Raw genomic sequence first — 16,226 nt, forward strand, 5'->3', positions numbered from 1 at the left:
TCCCAGGACACATGGGTCAGAGACAGGCAGGCAGCAGCTGGGGGTGACACAGTGCCTCCGCCTCCAAGCCCAGAATTGAACCCAGAGCCCTGTCTGTCCCTCCCTCCACCCCACCACCAAGTTCCAGACTTCCCGCCCCTGCTTTCCCGGGCAGAGGCAGGGGATGAGCGTGGGGTACTTTTCCAGTAAAAAGAAAGTTTGTTTTTACAATGGATGGATGATAGTGAGGTGAGTGTGTGCCAGTGCGTGTGTGTATGTGGGTGTGGTGGTGAGCATGTAGCGACTGGACCCCTCAGCCAAACCTTGTACGTAAGTCTCACCCGCACACATAAAGTCAGATGTATATTGCCAGACCCAGAGATGCCAGTGCACACTGAGACTGATGGCCAAAACAGGCTCAAAGCAGCAGGCTCCCAGCAGCACAGACACTCACACAGTCATTCAGCCATCCAGGTGCCCAGAGCTTGGGTCAGCAGCCAGCACTCCTGGGCAGTACACACTTGACACCCTTAGGCACACGATCAATAGTTTTGGGCACACACCCACCCAGGCTCACTCCCCTCACCCAAATCCACATAACCATCAGTGGAACACACACAACACAAAAGATTACACATGCAATCAAGAGCACACAAACTCCAGAGGTACACTCCACAGAACCGGGCACATACTCAACACACAAGCACACACACAGCACCCCTAGGCAAATGCACAACAAACAAGGCCCTACACAACACATAGAGGTGTATGCACTTCTGGGCATTCACATCACCAGTGAGACCCGTAACAGACCCACGCCACAACCTCGGCACAGAAAAAGTATATCTAGACACACACACAACATGCCTTGCCACATATGCAATACAGAGGCTACACACAACCAGAGACACCCACAACTCAGTTTGCAGAAAACATTCCTGGGTACCCCCATCTGAACACACAAACACACATTCAGGTGAGAGGGATACCTCAAGTCTCCCCGAATCCCAGGTGGGGTAGAGAAAACCAGGCTCCCCGATCCCAGGTGGAGTAGAGGAAACAGGTTGAAAGGCCCTAGGCTGCCCCTTCCCCACACCCCCACAGCACGGCTGCACAGCGCCCCTCTGGTGGCCCTCCCTCTTGCTGACAAGGTAGAGAGATGGCATTCCCGGAGGGGCTGCTGGGGCGGTGGTGGTTCCCAGTTCCCGACAGGCACAGGAAGCCCGCAGACTCAGGGTGACCGATTGACCTTCAGGCCTCTCTCTGCACCCCTCCTTCCTCATTTCCCAAATGACTGGCGTCATGATGAGGTGGGCTGAGAGGCATGATGTTGGGGCGGGGGTTTGGGGCATCTCCGGGCAGCAGGCCAGGGAAATGATGCCAAGGCGGGTGCATACAGTACCACCCAGGCACAGCACACAGAAGTGCACAAGGCACTCACGGTTACATGTGCAACCCAGACCAGACCTGCTTTATCAAGGCAGGTAGACAACTCCCAGAAGCAACACACAAAACACACAGGCACACGCCTGACTCAGGAATGGAAACAACACACCAGAGGGCTGTGCGTACACACTCATACCTCCCCCGACAATTTCCAGGTGCCTCTTTTCGTTAACTGTCCTTGTTTTCTCTGGATTTGAGCCTGAACGTAACACTATGTGTATGTGTGTGTGCCTGTACGTGTGTGCGTGCAGGGCACTTTGAACTCTGACTCTGAGAACTCCTGGAAAGCCCTAGGTCTGAAGCTTGGCCTTTCCTCTTCCTAAGGCCATGAAGGACCCCAGGCAGGTCACAACCCCTCTCTGTGCCTCAGTTTCCCCATCTGTACAAAGGGCACAATGAGGCCCAAGCACCTGATATGACACCCCTCCATGAACACCCCTCCCACTCTCCATTTCAAAAATGCACAATAACCCAGATCCACAGGACTCCAAATGTAAACAGTCGGCAAAACTCTGTGCTGACTCACGTTTCAGAGTCAAAGAGCTGGCGTCAGAACCAGAGTCAGCGAGGAGCCAGGCAGGACTTTCCCTCCCCTCACTTCTCCCTCGGAGGCACCAGGTTACTCAGCCCCGGTCTCATTCACTCTCACTGTCCCACTTTCACAATCACCTCCTACAGATTTTTTTTTTGGTTTACTTCCCTTCCTCCCTGTTTTTATCTCCCGCCCCCCCCATAGAACCATTTCTTCATTCTCATTCCTGGGCAGGTCACTCAGTCCTTTTGTGTCTAAGTTTCCTCATCTGTGTAATGAGAACATGAGCTATATCTAACAGGAATATTGTGAGAAATAAGTTAGTTATTTCAGGAAAAATGCTCAACATGCTATCGAGCATACAGTAAGTCTCGATCCTCAAGAAGTGTTGAGTACTGTTGTTATTATTGGCTTAACATCTCTTCCTTAACTAACATTAATGAACAAAGAGGCAATCAGGATTGACTAAATGAGATAATGTCTGTAAAAAGACTTTACAAGGGCCGGGCGCGGTGGCTCATGCCTGTCATCCCTGCATTTTGGGAGGCCAAGGCGGGTGGATCACGAGGTCAAGAGATCGAGACCATTCTGGTCAACATGGTGAAACTCCGTCTCTACTAAAAATACAAAAAAATTAGCTGGGCACGGTGGCGCGTGCCTGTAATCCCAGCTACTCAGGAGGCTGAGGCAGGAGAATTGCCTGAACCCAGGAGGCGGAGGTTGTGGTGAGCCGAGATAGCGCCATTGCACTCCAGCCTGGGTAATAAGAGCGAAACTCCGTCTCAAAAAAAAAAAGACTTTACAACAGTGCTTTGGGCTGGAGTGCAGAGGCATGATCTTGGCTCACCGCAACCTCTGCCTCCTGGGTTCAAGTGATTCTCCTGCCTCAGCCTCCTGAGTAGCTGGGATTACAGGCACATGCCACCATGGCCAGCTAATTTTTGTATTTTTAGTAGAGATGGGGTTTCACCATGTTGGCCAGGATGGTCTCAATCTCTTGAACTCGTGATCCACCTACCCTGGCCTCACAAAGTGCTGTGATTACAGGCATGAGCCACCACACCTGGCCTTTTTAAAATAGAGACAGGGTTTCACCATGTTGCCCAGACTGGTCTCGAGCTCCTGAGCTCAAGCAATCTGCCTGCCTCAGCCTTCCAAAGTGCTGGGGTTATAGGCATGAGCCACTGTGGCTTGCCAAATGCATTCTTATTAGATTTAGAAGGCTGGGCGCAGTGGCTCACGCCTGTAATCCCAGCACTTTGGGAGGCCAAGGAGGGCGAATCACCTGAGGTCAGGAGTTCGAGACCAGCCTGACCAATATGATAAAACCTGTCTCTACTAAAAATACAAAAATTAGGCGTGGTGGCATGTGCCTGTAATGCCAGCTACTTGGGAGGCTGAGACAGGAGAATCTCTTGAACCCCAGAGGCGGAGGTTGCAGTGAGCTGAGACTGCACCACTGCACTCCAGCCTGGGAGAAAGAGCGAGACTCCATCTCAAAAAAGAAAACAAGGAAAAAAAAAGAAAAAGAAAAAAAAGATTTAGGGGATACAGCTGCAGTTTTGTGACATAGATATATTGCATAGTGGTGGAGTCTGGGCTTTTAGTGTCACCATCACCCAAATAGTGTACATCGTACCCATTAGATAATTTCTCATTCCTCATCCCACCCACCTCCGCACCCAGAACAGTGCTGGATACGCAGTAAGCACTCCGTGAGGGCTGCTGGTAGTTTTGGTTGTGTTCTTGTTATTGGGATAACATACCTGAGTTAATCAAACTTAATTAGCAAGGGAGTATGGTGAGTGAATGAGATAATTTATACAAACACGTCAGCACATAGTACACAGAAAGTGCTCAATAAGCGGTTGCCATCATCAATACCATTATTATGATGGATCTATCCTCCTCGAATTAAGGATGGTCATCAGAACCCCAGGGAAGATTTCTGCATTGTCAAAAAGCTGGTGGGCAAGGATTGCCCCACCCTAACCCCAACCTAGGGCATAGGTCCGTGGGGAAGGCACAGGGCAGCATGGGGTGGGGATTGGTTTTCTACTGACTCACTCACTTGCTTCTTCCACCATCATTCACAGCCACCCCCTTCCCAATGCTTATTCATTCACTCGCACCATTCCCTGCCTGCTAGGATGGTGCCACTCCTGAGTTACAATCCTGGCACCAGGTAGCCTCAGTTTGAATCCCGGCCACACCCTGTGATCTTGGGAAAGGTCTTCAGTCCCTCTACGTCCCATATTTCCTCATCTGTAAAATGGGAATAGTAACTGGTACCCACCTCAGAGATTTGTTGTGATCTTTGAGTGAGATAAACTATACTGAGTGCTTAGTATACAGTCGGTGATATATAAATGCCAGCTATTTGTCAGTGTTTTTTGAGACCCTGGCTTTGGCTCTAGGCCACCTGAGTTCCAGTCTCAGTTCTGCCATGTATTGACTCTTTGATCCTGGATAAGTCACTTAACTGCTCCGTGCCTTAGTTTCCCCACTTTGTATTCCTCCCCATTCACCTGCTTTATCTCCCTCCATTCCTGCTACTTAACTTGTTTCCTCTCTGCCACCCCTCACCAGCATGTCAGACATACCAAACAAGGGATTTTTGTGTGCTTGGCACACAGTAGATGCACAATAAATGTTGAAGGACTGAACTAATTTGGGTTTGAGCCACAGGGAGCTTGGGGGATGTGGGTGATTGGATAGATTCTGGAGACTCTAGGGGACTAGGCTGGGGTGAATGCTGTCTCTAAGCTCTCCACTGGGGCGGCTTGGAAGGAATAGTGACTGACGTGGAGATGGGGGAGGGGGCTGGCCTGGGCAAGGCCCAGGGGGAGGGAGAGGAGGAGGGTGGGAGAGGAGGAGGGTGTATCTCCTTTCTCCGGCCCGCCCCTTGGCTTCTGCACTGATGGTGGGTGGATGAGTAATGCATCCAGGAAGCCTGGAGGCCTGTGGTTTCCGCACCCGCTGCCACCCCCGCCCCTAGCGTGGACATTTATCCTCTAGCGCTCAGGCCCTGCCGCCATCGCCGCAGATCCAGCACCCAGAGAGACACCAGAGGTAAGCAAGGCCCCAGGGTGGCCCAGCAGGGACTGGGGCTGGCTTGCAGCTTGGGTGCTGGCCACCAGGCCTGTGCACTCCAGTGCCAAATGCCTGTCTGCTCAGCTTGGCCTGCCGGTACCAGGACCCTGGGCTAGTCAAGGGGGAAGAGGGTCCGAGGCTGAAACCGCTTTCCCAGCCCCGAGGCTCCGAACTCCCTAGAACACCTGACATTCATCCCCAACTCCCGTGACCCCCCCCTGAATATCACAAATGCTTTCCAAATCTCCCACCTCCGCCGCAAACTCCTTCATCCCGTAACTTCATCGCCCCCTAAATCCCCATCGCAAATCCCTGCAGCTCCCTAAACTCCCCCAGCTCCCAAACTCCCAACCATTTTTTTTTTTTAAACACGGAGTCTCACTCTGTCACTCAGGCTGGAGTGCAGCGGCGGAATCTCGGCTCACTGCAACCTCCTCCACCTCCTGGGTTCAAGCGATTCTCCTGCCTCAGTCTCCTGAGTAGCTGGGACTACGGGCGCCTGCCACCATGCCCGGCTGATTTTTTGTATTTTTAGTAGAGACCGGATTTCACCGTGTTAGCCAGGATGGTCTCGATCTCCTAACCTCATGATTTGCCCACCTCGGCCTCCCAAAGTGCTGGGATTACAGGCGTGAGCCACTGCGCCCAGCCCCAAACTTCTTTTGCCCTCAAATTCCTCAAGTATCCCCATTGCTTTAAGCCCCCAAATTCCCCCAGCCCCTTCAACCTCCAAACTCCCCCAGCTCCCTAAACCCCTAACCTCCTCCAAATTCTTAACCTCCCTAAATCCCCCAGCCCCCATATCTCTTAATATACACAACCCCTAAGCTCTCCACCTCCTCGAAACTCATTCATCCCCCCAATCCCAAATTCCTCACTCCCAAACTCCTCAACCTCCAGACTTCCCCAATCCCCTCATTCCTCAAAATTCCTGAGCCCCCTCCTCCCCCAAGTGCCACAACTCCATAATCCCGCAACTCACTCAGTCCCTCAATAACTTAAATTCTCCCAACTCTCTAAATCCTAAATTCCTCTGGGCTCCCCAATCCCCTGAAAATCCCCAAATTCCCCAACACTTCAAGACCAAATCCAGTCCCCTAATCCCCTCCATAGGTTGCCCCAGAGCGGGATGGGGTGGATGACCTGCCCAGGTCTGCAGATCAGCTGGCCTGGGGCCTGCCTGACATCCCCCTTTCCCGCAGAACCAACTATGGCCCCCTTTGCACCCCTGGCTTCCGGCATCCTGTTGTTGCTGTGGCTGATAGCCCCCAGCAGGGCCTGCACCTGTGTCCAACCCCACCCACAGACGGCCTTCTGCAATTCTGACCTTGGTGAGTTCTCATCCCACTCAGCCCACACACTCTGCCTTGGTTTCCCCTCTCAGTCTGGTGGGGCTCACAATGTCACTTACCTCTGGATCGATTCCACTTGCCCCTGCACTTCCTCTGCTTTAGCCACACTGGCATCCTCACACTTCCTTGTGTACTCCGGGCCCAAGCCTACCACAGGACCTTCTTGCTGGCTGCTCCCTCTGCCTGGTACACTTTCCCCCCAGGTATCCACATGGGTGGCTGCCTCAAACGTCACCTTCTCAGGATAGCCTTCCCTGGCCATCCTGTTTAAAATTTTAACCCCTGCCCCTTAGTACTCCTGATCTCCTGTTAAAGAGAAAAATATTCAGTGATACTCATTATAGCACACAGTAAGGAAGACCATATTCAGGACTATGGTGATGGATATAGGAACCACTGCCATGGGATCTTGCAGTCAGAGGGGAGAGATTGGGCTCAACACTGAATATAGCATGGGCCAGTGGGAATGTACAGCCAAGGACCAGTGTGAGGGTCTGTGGGTGGAAATCACTGAAAGGAAACATCAGGGGTAATGGATTCTGGCAAAACCGACCTAACAGGATTCTTGCTGAAGGCAGGCCAGAAGAATCACACATCACCTGGGGGATGGTGGAAGATGAAGAACCTGATCAGGTAGCAAGGATGATCAGACGTTGAGGATGATCAGATAGAAGGATGACCAGAGACTGAGGAGGATCAGATATGGAGGACAGGGGTTCTTGCTAAACTAATCCCAGGGCTGTTTGCTAAAATTAAATTTTACAAGGAAGTGCACAGATGGGCCTAGGAGAAGGTTCAGGAGCCTGAGTAAAGTTTGGTCAAGCAAAGAATCTTTGTCATCCCCTTACCCAGGTGTGTAATTCCCCATTATCGTTACTATCTTCTAACATTCCCATATACTTCTTTTGTTTGTTCTTAGCCTGTCTCCTCCTGGCTAGAATGTGAACTCCACAAAGGAAGGGATCTCTGTGTTTTGTTCACTGCTGTGTCCCTAACACCCAGAACAATGTCTGGGACACAGTGGGCACTCCGAAATATTTGTGGAGTAAATGAACAAATGAATATATGAAAATGGCTTAAGCAGTGCCTGGCAAAGAGAGACATTCAACATACAGACGAAACAATGAACAAATGTGTGTAAATCACTTAGCGTGCTGTCTGGCATCCAATAAACCCTCTTTATGTACACACTTTGCTGGTATTATGAGATGATGATCTTATTTTTTTGGCTCATGCAGTCCATTTGACTCATATTTCCCTCCTCTCCTGCAGTCATCAAGGCCAAGTTCGTGGGGGCACCAGAAGTCAACCAGACCACCTTATACCAGCGTTATGAGATCAAGATGACCAAGGTACTCCCCCTGCCCCTTTCCCAGCATTTTCTAACCTCTTCCTCCTGGTCAAAACAGAAGCTTCTGGCCACTGGTTGGTGCGAGAAAGTTGGCTGTGATCTCGGGATGCTATATGACTTCAGGGAAGAACGTGGAATGGGAGGATTATGTCAGTAAAAGAGACACTTCCCCTCATCCATCAACAGATGTATAAAGGGTTCCAGGCCTTAGGGGATACCGCTGACATCCGGTTCGTCTACACCCCCGCCATGGAGAGTGTCTGCGGATACTTCCACAGGTCCCACAACCGCAGCGAGGAGTTTCTCATCGCTGGTGAGGCACCGTTCCCGCGCCCTGTGCCACGCCAACCAGTCCCTGGGGGCGCGGCCTAGCAACCGGGAGGGGGCGAGGCTCTGATGGGAATGGCCCCACTGGAAATGGGGACCACCCCAATTTCAGCCTATCAGTAGGCTGGGCCTTTGCCCGCCCGGTGGCTCACCCAATCACAAGCTGCTTGTCGGTTTCCCCCCTTTTCCTCCTAGGAAAACTGCAGGACGGACTCTTGCACATCACCACCTGCAGTTTTGTGGTTCCCTGGAACAGTCTGAGCTTAGCTCAGCGCCGGGGCTTCACCAAGACCTACTCTGTTGGCTGTGAGGAATGTACAGTGAGTGCCTGGACCCCAACCTCCAACGGGAGATCCTTCCTGGGGCCCTTCTCTAAACCATGGGCTTGTTTCTTGCTCCCTCTGACTATTCCGTGTCCCTGTGGCTGCCCCCCAACCCTAGGGGCTGTCCCTGATCTCTCTTGTTATTTCCCTAAGCCCAAGACTGCTCCCTTACAAATTCTGGCTGCTCCCTTGCCCTGTGTCAAATACCCTGTGATCGCCTGACCCTGGTCCCTGTAACTCTCCCTTGTGACTATTCTGTAATCCCACTGTCTATTCCTGAGCCCCTGGGATTGGTTATTGGTTCCCTAGAATGTTCTCCAAGAACCCAAAGTGCTGGTCCCTAATCCCACTGACCCTTCCTCAGCACATCTGCACCTCTGCAGCTCTGACTGTTCCAGACACCAGAGGGTGTTACATTGATCTCCTGGCTAGTCCAAGTCTGTTCTCTGAAGGCCCCTGATGTCCTCTGAGCCCAATGACTATCTTGGAGTCCCACTGGTTATTCCTGTGCTTAAACTCCTCAGCTGCCAACCGGGTGGGGCTTCTTACTACTGCCAGTTTTCCCCTGTCCTTTGGGACAATTCCTCAGGCCACCTGCCTGACTGACCCCCAGGGTCTATATTCCCCAGCCACCATTTCAGGACACTGATTTACTGGCTTACTGCTACCTTGCAGAACCCAGTGACAGTTCCCCCAGTGGGAGGGGCTATCCTGGGGTATGTACTCTGCTGGGGTGAGCAAGTCTCCCCAGAAGCTCAGTGATGAAAGCTGAGGAGAGGAAGTTCTGCTACATGGGGGAGGCAGGGAGGAGAAGCCCTCAGAGATGTCTCCCTCTTCCCTTCCAGGTGTTTCCCTGTTTATCCATCCCCTGCAAACTGCAGAGTGGTACTCATTGCTTGTGGACGGACCAGCTCCTCCAAGGCTCTGAAAGGGGCTTCCAGTCCCGTCACCTTGCCTGCCTGCCTCGGGAGCCAGGGATGTGCACCTGGCAGTCCCTGCGGTCCCGGATAGCCTGAATCCTGCCTGGAGTGGAAGCTGAAGCCTGCGCAGTGTCCACCCCATTCCCACTCCCATCTTTCTTCCAGACGATAAAATAAAGAATTACCACCCAGCAGACACTGTTTCTGTGTAGTGCCTGGGAACAAACCCATGTTGCTGATGACCTGGTGTGAGCACCCTGGACCAGTGGGGATGAGGGATGCCGAGTGTCGGGTTTTCATATTTTACTTAATTTCTGACGTCCTGGTAGTAATTCTCAACATTGGCATTAGCACTGAAGATTGGCAACAGCAGTAATGGTCACTGACCCTGCATTATCAACTGTAACCTTTGACTAATTTCTCCAGTCAATACTTTAAAATATTTTCTTATACTGATTTCTAATTGCTGTTTGCCCAGGGCTTTCTAGTTATAAATGATCCCACAGCTGACAAATCACTGCCTTATTGGAAATTCCCCATTCACACATCTTGCCAGACAAAGTCATTGACAAATGACCTACCAGTTGGCAAGTGGCTCTCATTGCCTCAAGCACAGTCCTGATATTGTCCAGTGAGGATGCCCCATCCAAACGTGTGTTACTGTCCCTGCCCTCAGGTTTTGTACCATGAAACTGACTTAAGTGAAAGGGGACCCAGGGCACCCAGAATCCCACAGTAACCAGCTGGGGACTTGGGAAGAAGGGGTGGCCCTGGCTTCCCAGCCACCGCTGCAGGGCATTCCTTGGAAGGGGCTGTTTGGGGCAGAGGAGAGGTGGGATGGATAGAAGGTATGAGCTCAAAATCCCCGAGCTCAAAATCCCCAAGCTCTGCCCTTCTCTTGCTTCCCCTACTTCTCCCCCTCACTCCCCTGACCAACTTGGAAGGAAATACTGACAGCAATGAAATGCAGCTCTTTGGGAGGCTGAGGCAGATGGATCACTTGAGGTCAGGAGGTCGAGATCAGCCTGGCCAACATGGTAAAACCCCCGTCTCTACTAAAAATACAAAAATTAGCCAAATCCCTGACTCTGGTGATTAATACCTCAGAACCCCCTTTTCTTTCTTTACCCCAAATGGACTGTGAATCCTGGGCCCAGAGAAGGCCTTGGAATTGGAGCCCTCCATAAATACTGCTGCACCTGAGTGGCGGCGGCAAGGGAGGGCCATTCCCCATTGGGACAGCAGCTCTTCCCCAAGTCTGCGTGACCAGTAGCCATGACCAGGAGAGGGAAGGTGGGGTGAAGAGAAGTTAAACTGCTTAACAGGTGTTCTCATGTCTCCCCTGCCCCAGTGGTGACTTATTTAGACACAGTTGAGCTGAGCAGCCTTCAGAGGGCTCCTGGCAGCCTGTGACCTGGATGGGAATAGATGGGGTATCGGTCCCAGAGTCCCCAGCATGTGTCTCCCACCACATGATGGAGGCTGGGCAAATTTCCCACCAAGGCTTCCAAGTACTGTTCCTACAAATTCCCTCCATGCTACACAGAGAGCTGGGAAACAAAGGGGGAAACCCGGTGGCAAGCTGGCCTGCAGGGACTCTAATGCCTCTGCTGCCCGCCCTCTGTTACCCACCCTTGACTCTGTCTTCTTCCTGGCGTCTCAAGTCCTGTTCTCTCTGTCCCTGACAACAGTCGCCTCTACATAGTTACAAAACAGCCAGGAGGTGCTGCTGCCTTACCAGGCACCAGGAATTAATGACAAAAAGGTAGCTTATTAAGGTAGTGTGGCTTGGTACAGGCATACAGAAAGTAGCCAATGGAATAGAAGAGAGTTCTGAAATTGCAGGACAAATATATAAAATGTCAGTATAGGCCGGGCGCGGTGGCCCACGCCTGTAATCCCAGCAATTTGGGAGGCCAAGGCAGGTGATCACCTGAGGTCAGTAGTTTGAGACCAGCCTAGCCAACATGGTGAAGCCCTGTCTGTACTAAAAATGCAAAAGTTAACTGGGTGTGGTGGTGCGCTCCTGTAATCCCAGCTACTTGGGAGGCTGAGGTGGGAGAATCGCTTGAACCTGGGAGGCGGAGGCTGCAGTGAGCCGAGATCGTGCTACTGCACTCCAGCCTGGGCAGCAGAGCAAGAACGCGTCTCAAAAAAAAAAGTTAGTATATATATGACAGAGGTGGCATACAAGCTCAGTGGGTGACAAAGGCTTACCTATAAGGAAAAAGATGAACTCAATCCCTACCTCTTTCACACTGTATATGAAAATCAATTTCAGATGAATGAAGAATTTAGATGGCAAAAATGAAACTTTACTAAAAAGCCCCTCTTTCCTCTAGTGACTTGAGGCACTACTTTGATCATACACTAAACTTCCATATGTACACGGATCTATACCTGGACTTTTGTTTTTCTTCCTTCAATCTGACAGCCTGTCTATTCACAGGTCAGCATCACAGTATTTAAATGATAAAAGCTTCAGTCTGGGCATGGTGGTTCATGCCTGTAATCCCAGAGTTTTGGGAGGCCAAGTCAGGAGGACTGCTTGAGGCCAGGAGTTTGAGATCAACCTAGGCAACAGAGCAAGACCCTGCCTCTGCAAAATAAACAATAAAAAAATTAGCTATACATGCACCTGTAATCATAGCTACTCAGGAGGCTGAGGTTAAAGGAATCTAGGAGGTCGAGGCTGCAGCGAGCTATGATGGTGCCACTGCACTCTGGCCTGGGCAACGGAGCAAGATTTTGTCTCAAATAAATAAATAAGATAAAATCTTTGTAATATGTCTGGTGGCAGAGGCATCAGATTCCCTGTGGGCTGGGAGTACGAGTCCCTATTGTCACTTCTCTTTTTCAGGGTTTTCCTAGTTTTTCTTGCATGTTTGCTTTTTCATATGAACTTTACTATCAACTCATCTAGCACTAGATATAAGTTGGTAGGTCTATTCTTGGGAATCATATTAAATGTATAAATTAAATAAGGACCTGAGAAGGTGAACTGCCATCTTCACGATGTTAATTCATTTTATTTAAGAACAAGGAATGTCTTTCCATCTGCCTAAGACTACCTCTGTGTCTTTCTGGAGTGTTTCAAACTTTTCCTCATATCACTTTGTACATCCCTTGCTGATCTTATCCCGAAATATTTTATGGCTTTTTGGTTGTTATTGTAAATGTTTTCTCTTCTATTTTATTTTCCATCTGGTTACTTGTGTATATAAAAACTACTGATTTCTGCATGTTGATTTCACGTTCTGCTGTTACTGCATTCTTTTTTATTTTTATTTTTTGAGACAAGGTCTCTCTCTGTCATCCAGACTGGAGTTCAGTGGCGGGATCATGGCTCACTGCAGCCTCAAACTCCTGGACTTAAGTGATCTTCCCACCTCAGCTTCCTGAGTAGCTGGTGCTATGCTACAAAGGCACGCTAGCCACCATGTCTGGCTAATTTTTTGTGTGTGTGTGTTTTTTTTTTTTTTGTAGCGATGGGGTTTCACCATGTTGACCAGGCTGTTCTTGAACTCCTGGGCTCAAGTGATCCTCCTGCCTTGGCCTTCCAAAGTGTTGGAATTACAATGTGAGCCACCATGCTAACCCTTAATGTGGTTTTGAATTTGTTTGTTAATATTTTATTTGGGGTTTTTGCATTGATATTTATAGTAAAAATGATCTATGCTTTTTTTTTTTTGAGACAAAGTCTCACTCTATCACCTAGGCTGGAGCGCAGTAGTGCCATTACCTCTCACTCAACCTCTGCCTCCTGGGTTCAAGTTATTCTCCTGCCTCAGCCTCCAGAGTAGCTGGGACTACAGGCTTGCAGCACCACGCCCAGCTAATTTTTATATTTTTAGTAGAGATGAGGTTTGACCATGTTGGTCAGGCTGGTCTCAAACTCCTGATCTCAAGTGATCCAACCACCTCAGCCTCCCAAAATGCTGGGATTATAGGTGTGAGCCACTGGACCCAGTCTCTGCTTTTCTTTGTGCTATTAATGTTATAATTGCTTTAGAAAGATAATATGGAAGTTTGTCTTCATTGTCCATTATGTGGAACAATTCGTGTGGCCATTGGGATTAGCTGGTCTCTAGCACTTCAGTGGAATTCCCCTGTGAAATCATCTGGGCCTGATGCTTTTTTATGGGGCAGTTCCTTAACAACTTTCTCTACTTCTTTGATGGAAATTGGTTTGTTAACCTCTAATGGGGTCAATTTTGGTAAACTGTGTTTTTCCTCAGCAAATTATTTATTTTCATCTAGGTTTCTCTCTTTTATATGTGGATGTCTTTTTTATATTTTGGGTTTTACAACCATGCTAATGTCTTACATTTAAAAATATAACATTAAATCAACATTACCAGGCATAGTGGCTCATGCCTGTAATCCCAGCACTTTGGGAGGCCAAGGCAGGTAGATCGCTTGAGCTCAGGAGTTTGAGAGCAGCCTGGGCAACATGGTGAAACTCCATCTCTATCAAAAATACAAAAAATTAGCTAGGTGTGGTGGCATACACCTGTGGTCCCAGCTACTCAGGAGGCTGAGGTGGGAGGGTTGCTTGAGCTCAGGAGGCAGAGGTTTCAGTGAGCCGAGATCACGCCACTTCACTCCAGCCTGGGCAACAGAGTGAGACTCCATCTCAAAAAAAGAAAAAAGAAAAAAGGCTGGGTGCAGTGGCTCACACCTGGTGAAACCCCCTCTTTAATAAGAATACAAAAAAATTAGCCAGGTGTGGTGACGCACACCTCTAGTCCCAGCTACTTGGGAGGCTGAGGCAAGAGAATCTCTTGAGCCCGGGAAGCGGAGGCTGCAGTGAGCCGAGATCACACCACCACACTCCAACCTGGGCAACAGAGTGAGACTCTGTCTCAGAAAAAAGAAATAGACCTCCCTTTCAGAAAGAGTCCTGCCCGGTACCCAGGAGGAAGGGATGTTACAGAGAGAGTCTAAGACTCTGAACAGACAGGCCTGGCTGGGTTTCCCCAATCTGTTAGTACAAGATCAGACTCTGTTTGTCCCATCACATTTCTACACAGTTACAAATCGTGCCTATGCAATGAAGTCTCCATGGAGGGCTGAAGAGGATGAAGAATTTCTGGATAGCCAAACGTGTGGGGTTCCTGGAGGGTGGCTACCTGGGGGTGGTGCATGGAAGCTCGGTACTCTTTCCCACATGCTTCATCCTCTGCATCTCTTTATCTGTATCCTTTGTAATGTAATACTCTTTATAAGAAACCAATCATGTTTATATAAACCAATCATGTCCGGGCTGGTCTTGAACTCCTGGACTCAAACATGTAAATAATTTCCTGAGTTCTGTGAGCCACACTAGCAAACTAATTGAATTCCAGGAGAGGGTCGTGGACACCGATTTATAGCTAGTTGGTCAGAACCACAGGTAAAATAACCAGGGGCTTGCCATCAGCATTGCTGAAGTAGAGCTTAGTCTTGTGGGACTGCATCCTTGACCTGTGTGATCTGATGCTATCCTCCAGGTAGATCGTTTCAGAAGTGAATTGCAGGACATCCAGCTGGTATATTAATTTGTTGCAGAATTAATTGCTTGCTTGGTGTGTGTGTGTGTGTGTGTGTGTGTGTGTGTGTGTAGAAGCCTCCACACATTGTATTGTGAGAGCAGAAGAAAAAAAACAGTTTGATTCTTCTACTCACACACATATATAAAATTCTATATATACACCTATATATGAAATTATATATACCTAAATGAAATGTCTTAGCTCTGTACAATAAGAGGGCAAAACAAATCCTGAGGAGGGGGAAGAATCTGATTTCCAGAGTTGAAGCAAGAACATTCTAGTAGCAATGAGTAAATCTAGCTCCCAGATCTTGGCTTTGAAATTCTATTATCTTAGTGCTACGGCTGGGAAAGAACAAGATATGCCTGGAGGTGATGTCAGCAGAGATGTAAAAGCCTATGAAACTCCTCTCCTCCTTAAAAGCAGTGAGAACACTGGCAAAAATTGTCAAAACAAACTTATCAGAACTCTGGAAATTGACCAAGGTTTACAATTCAGAAAGCGTTTTTTTTTTTGTTGTTGTTGTTTGTTTTTTCAAGAAAATGGCTAAATTTTGGTAACAACAGGAAACTTTGTGGCATTTGAACTTCTGTACACATCCCCTTCTCCCCACTTCCACAAGAGCCTTGAAAACCAACAGTCCTGCAATCCCGGTGAAAACTAGCAGACCAGCAACCATTGGAGGAGGCCGAACAGGGTTGGACTTCCTCCAAAGCCTCATTTTCAGAGAACTCTCTTTATTTGATCTGTCTGGCACTTTCCTGGAATACTCCACTCATGGGGCTCATCTGGTATAAACAGCTTTCTCTGAGGGTGCTTTTCAGAAAAATTAGCAGCAACTGTTTAACACAGCAGTGATAACATTTAGGACAAACAACAAGCTTATCAAGAAAACTTAAAAGGAAAATCTGTAATAACCATTATCAGTCCATTATCAGGGTTTAAAAAACTCTGACATATGCCTGGGAATCTAGAAAACCACAAATATGCATAAGGCTGTACCTATGCCTAGGATCTCCTGACCTCAAAACTCTGCACAAGCAGGAAATGAATGATAAGGCAAAGTTGTAAACAGACTGCCTTTGGATTAAAGGCACACTCCGACATGCCATGCACACAGAGTCCACCAGCGAAGTCTGGGAGACTTACTGGTTTCAGGTGATTTAAATAAATATCTGTCCAATCATTAGCTGAACACTAAGCTAATGGAGCAGAGACTTAGGTGGCCACACATGACAAAGAACTTAGGCTTTACAGAATTAGTTCAGGAAAGTCACTAAAAACAAAACAAAATGAAGCAACAAAAAAAAAACCCTGAAGAGGAGGGAGAATCTGATTTCCAGAATTGCCACATTATATTATTTAAATG

At 48.9% G+C, this 16,226-nt stretch overlaps 2 protein-coding genes across 3 annotated transcripts in view; one reads left to right on the forward strand and one right to left on the reverse strand.

Moving 5' to 3' along the window:
* Positions 1-16,226, reverse strand: part of SYN1 (synapsin I) — a 45,714-nt gene that overhangs the window by 6,050 nt on the left and 23,438 nt on the right. The window lies entirely within an intron of this gene.
* Positions 4,991-9,517, forward strand: TIMP1 (TIMP metallopeptidase inhibitor 1). Its single transcript, XM_002762825.6, has 6 exons — positions 4,991-5,029; positions 6,253-6,381; positions 7,675-7,754; positions 7,940-8,066; positions 8,276-8,400; positions 9,249-9,517. Exons 2-6 carry the CDS (start codon positions 6,261-6,263, stop codon positions 9,417-9,419), a joined length of 624 nt encoding a protein of 207 aa, XP_002762871.1. The 5' UTR covers positions 4,991-5,029; positions 6,253-6,260; the 3' UTR covers positions 9,420-9,517.

This window comes from Callithrix jacchus, chromosome X, assembly GCF_049354715.1.
Source record: "Callithrix jacchus isolate 240 chromosome X, calJac240_pri, whole genome shotgun sequence".
NCBI classification, from domain to species: Eukaryota; Metazoa; Chordata; class Mammalia; order Primates; family Cebidae; genus Callithrix; species Callithrix jacchus.

Excerpts from the sequence above, each read along its gene's own strand:
- TIMP1 (XM_002762825.6), top strand. The coding sequence starts at position 6,261 with ATGGCCCCCTTTGCACCCCTGGCTTCCGGCATCCTGTTGTTGCTGTGG. Across the intron at positions 6,382-7,674 it reads CTTCTGCAATTCTGACCTTG|TCATCAAGGCCAAGTTCGTG; the intron begins GTGAGTTCTCAT and ends CCTCTCCTGCAG. Across the intron at positions 8,067-8,275 it reads CGAGGAGTTTCTCATCGCTG|GAAAACTGCAGGACGGACTC; the intron begins GTGAGGCACCGT and ends TTTTCCTCCTAG.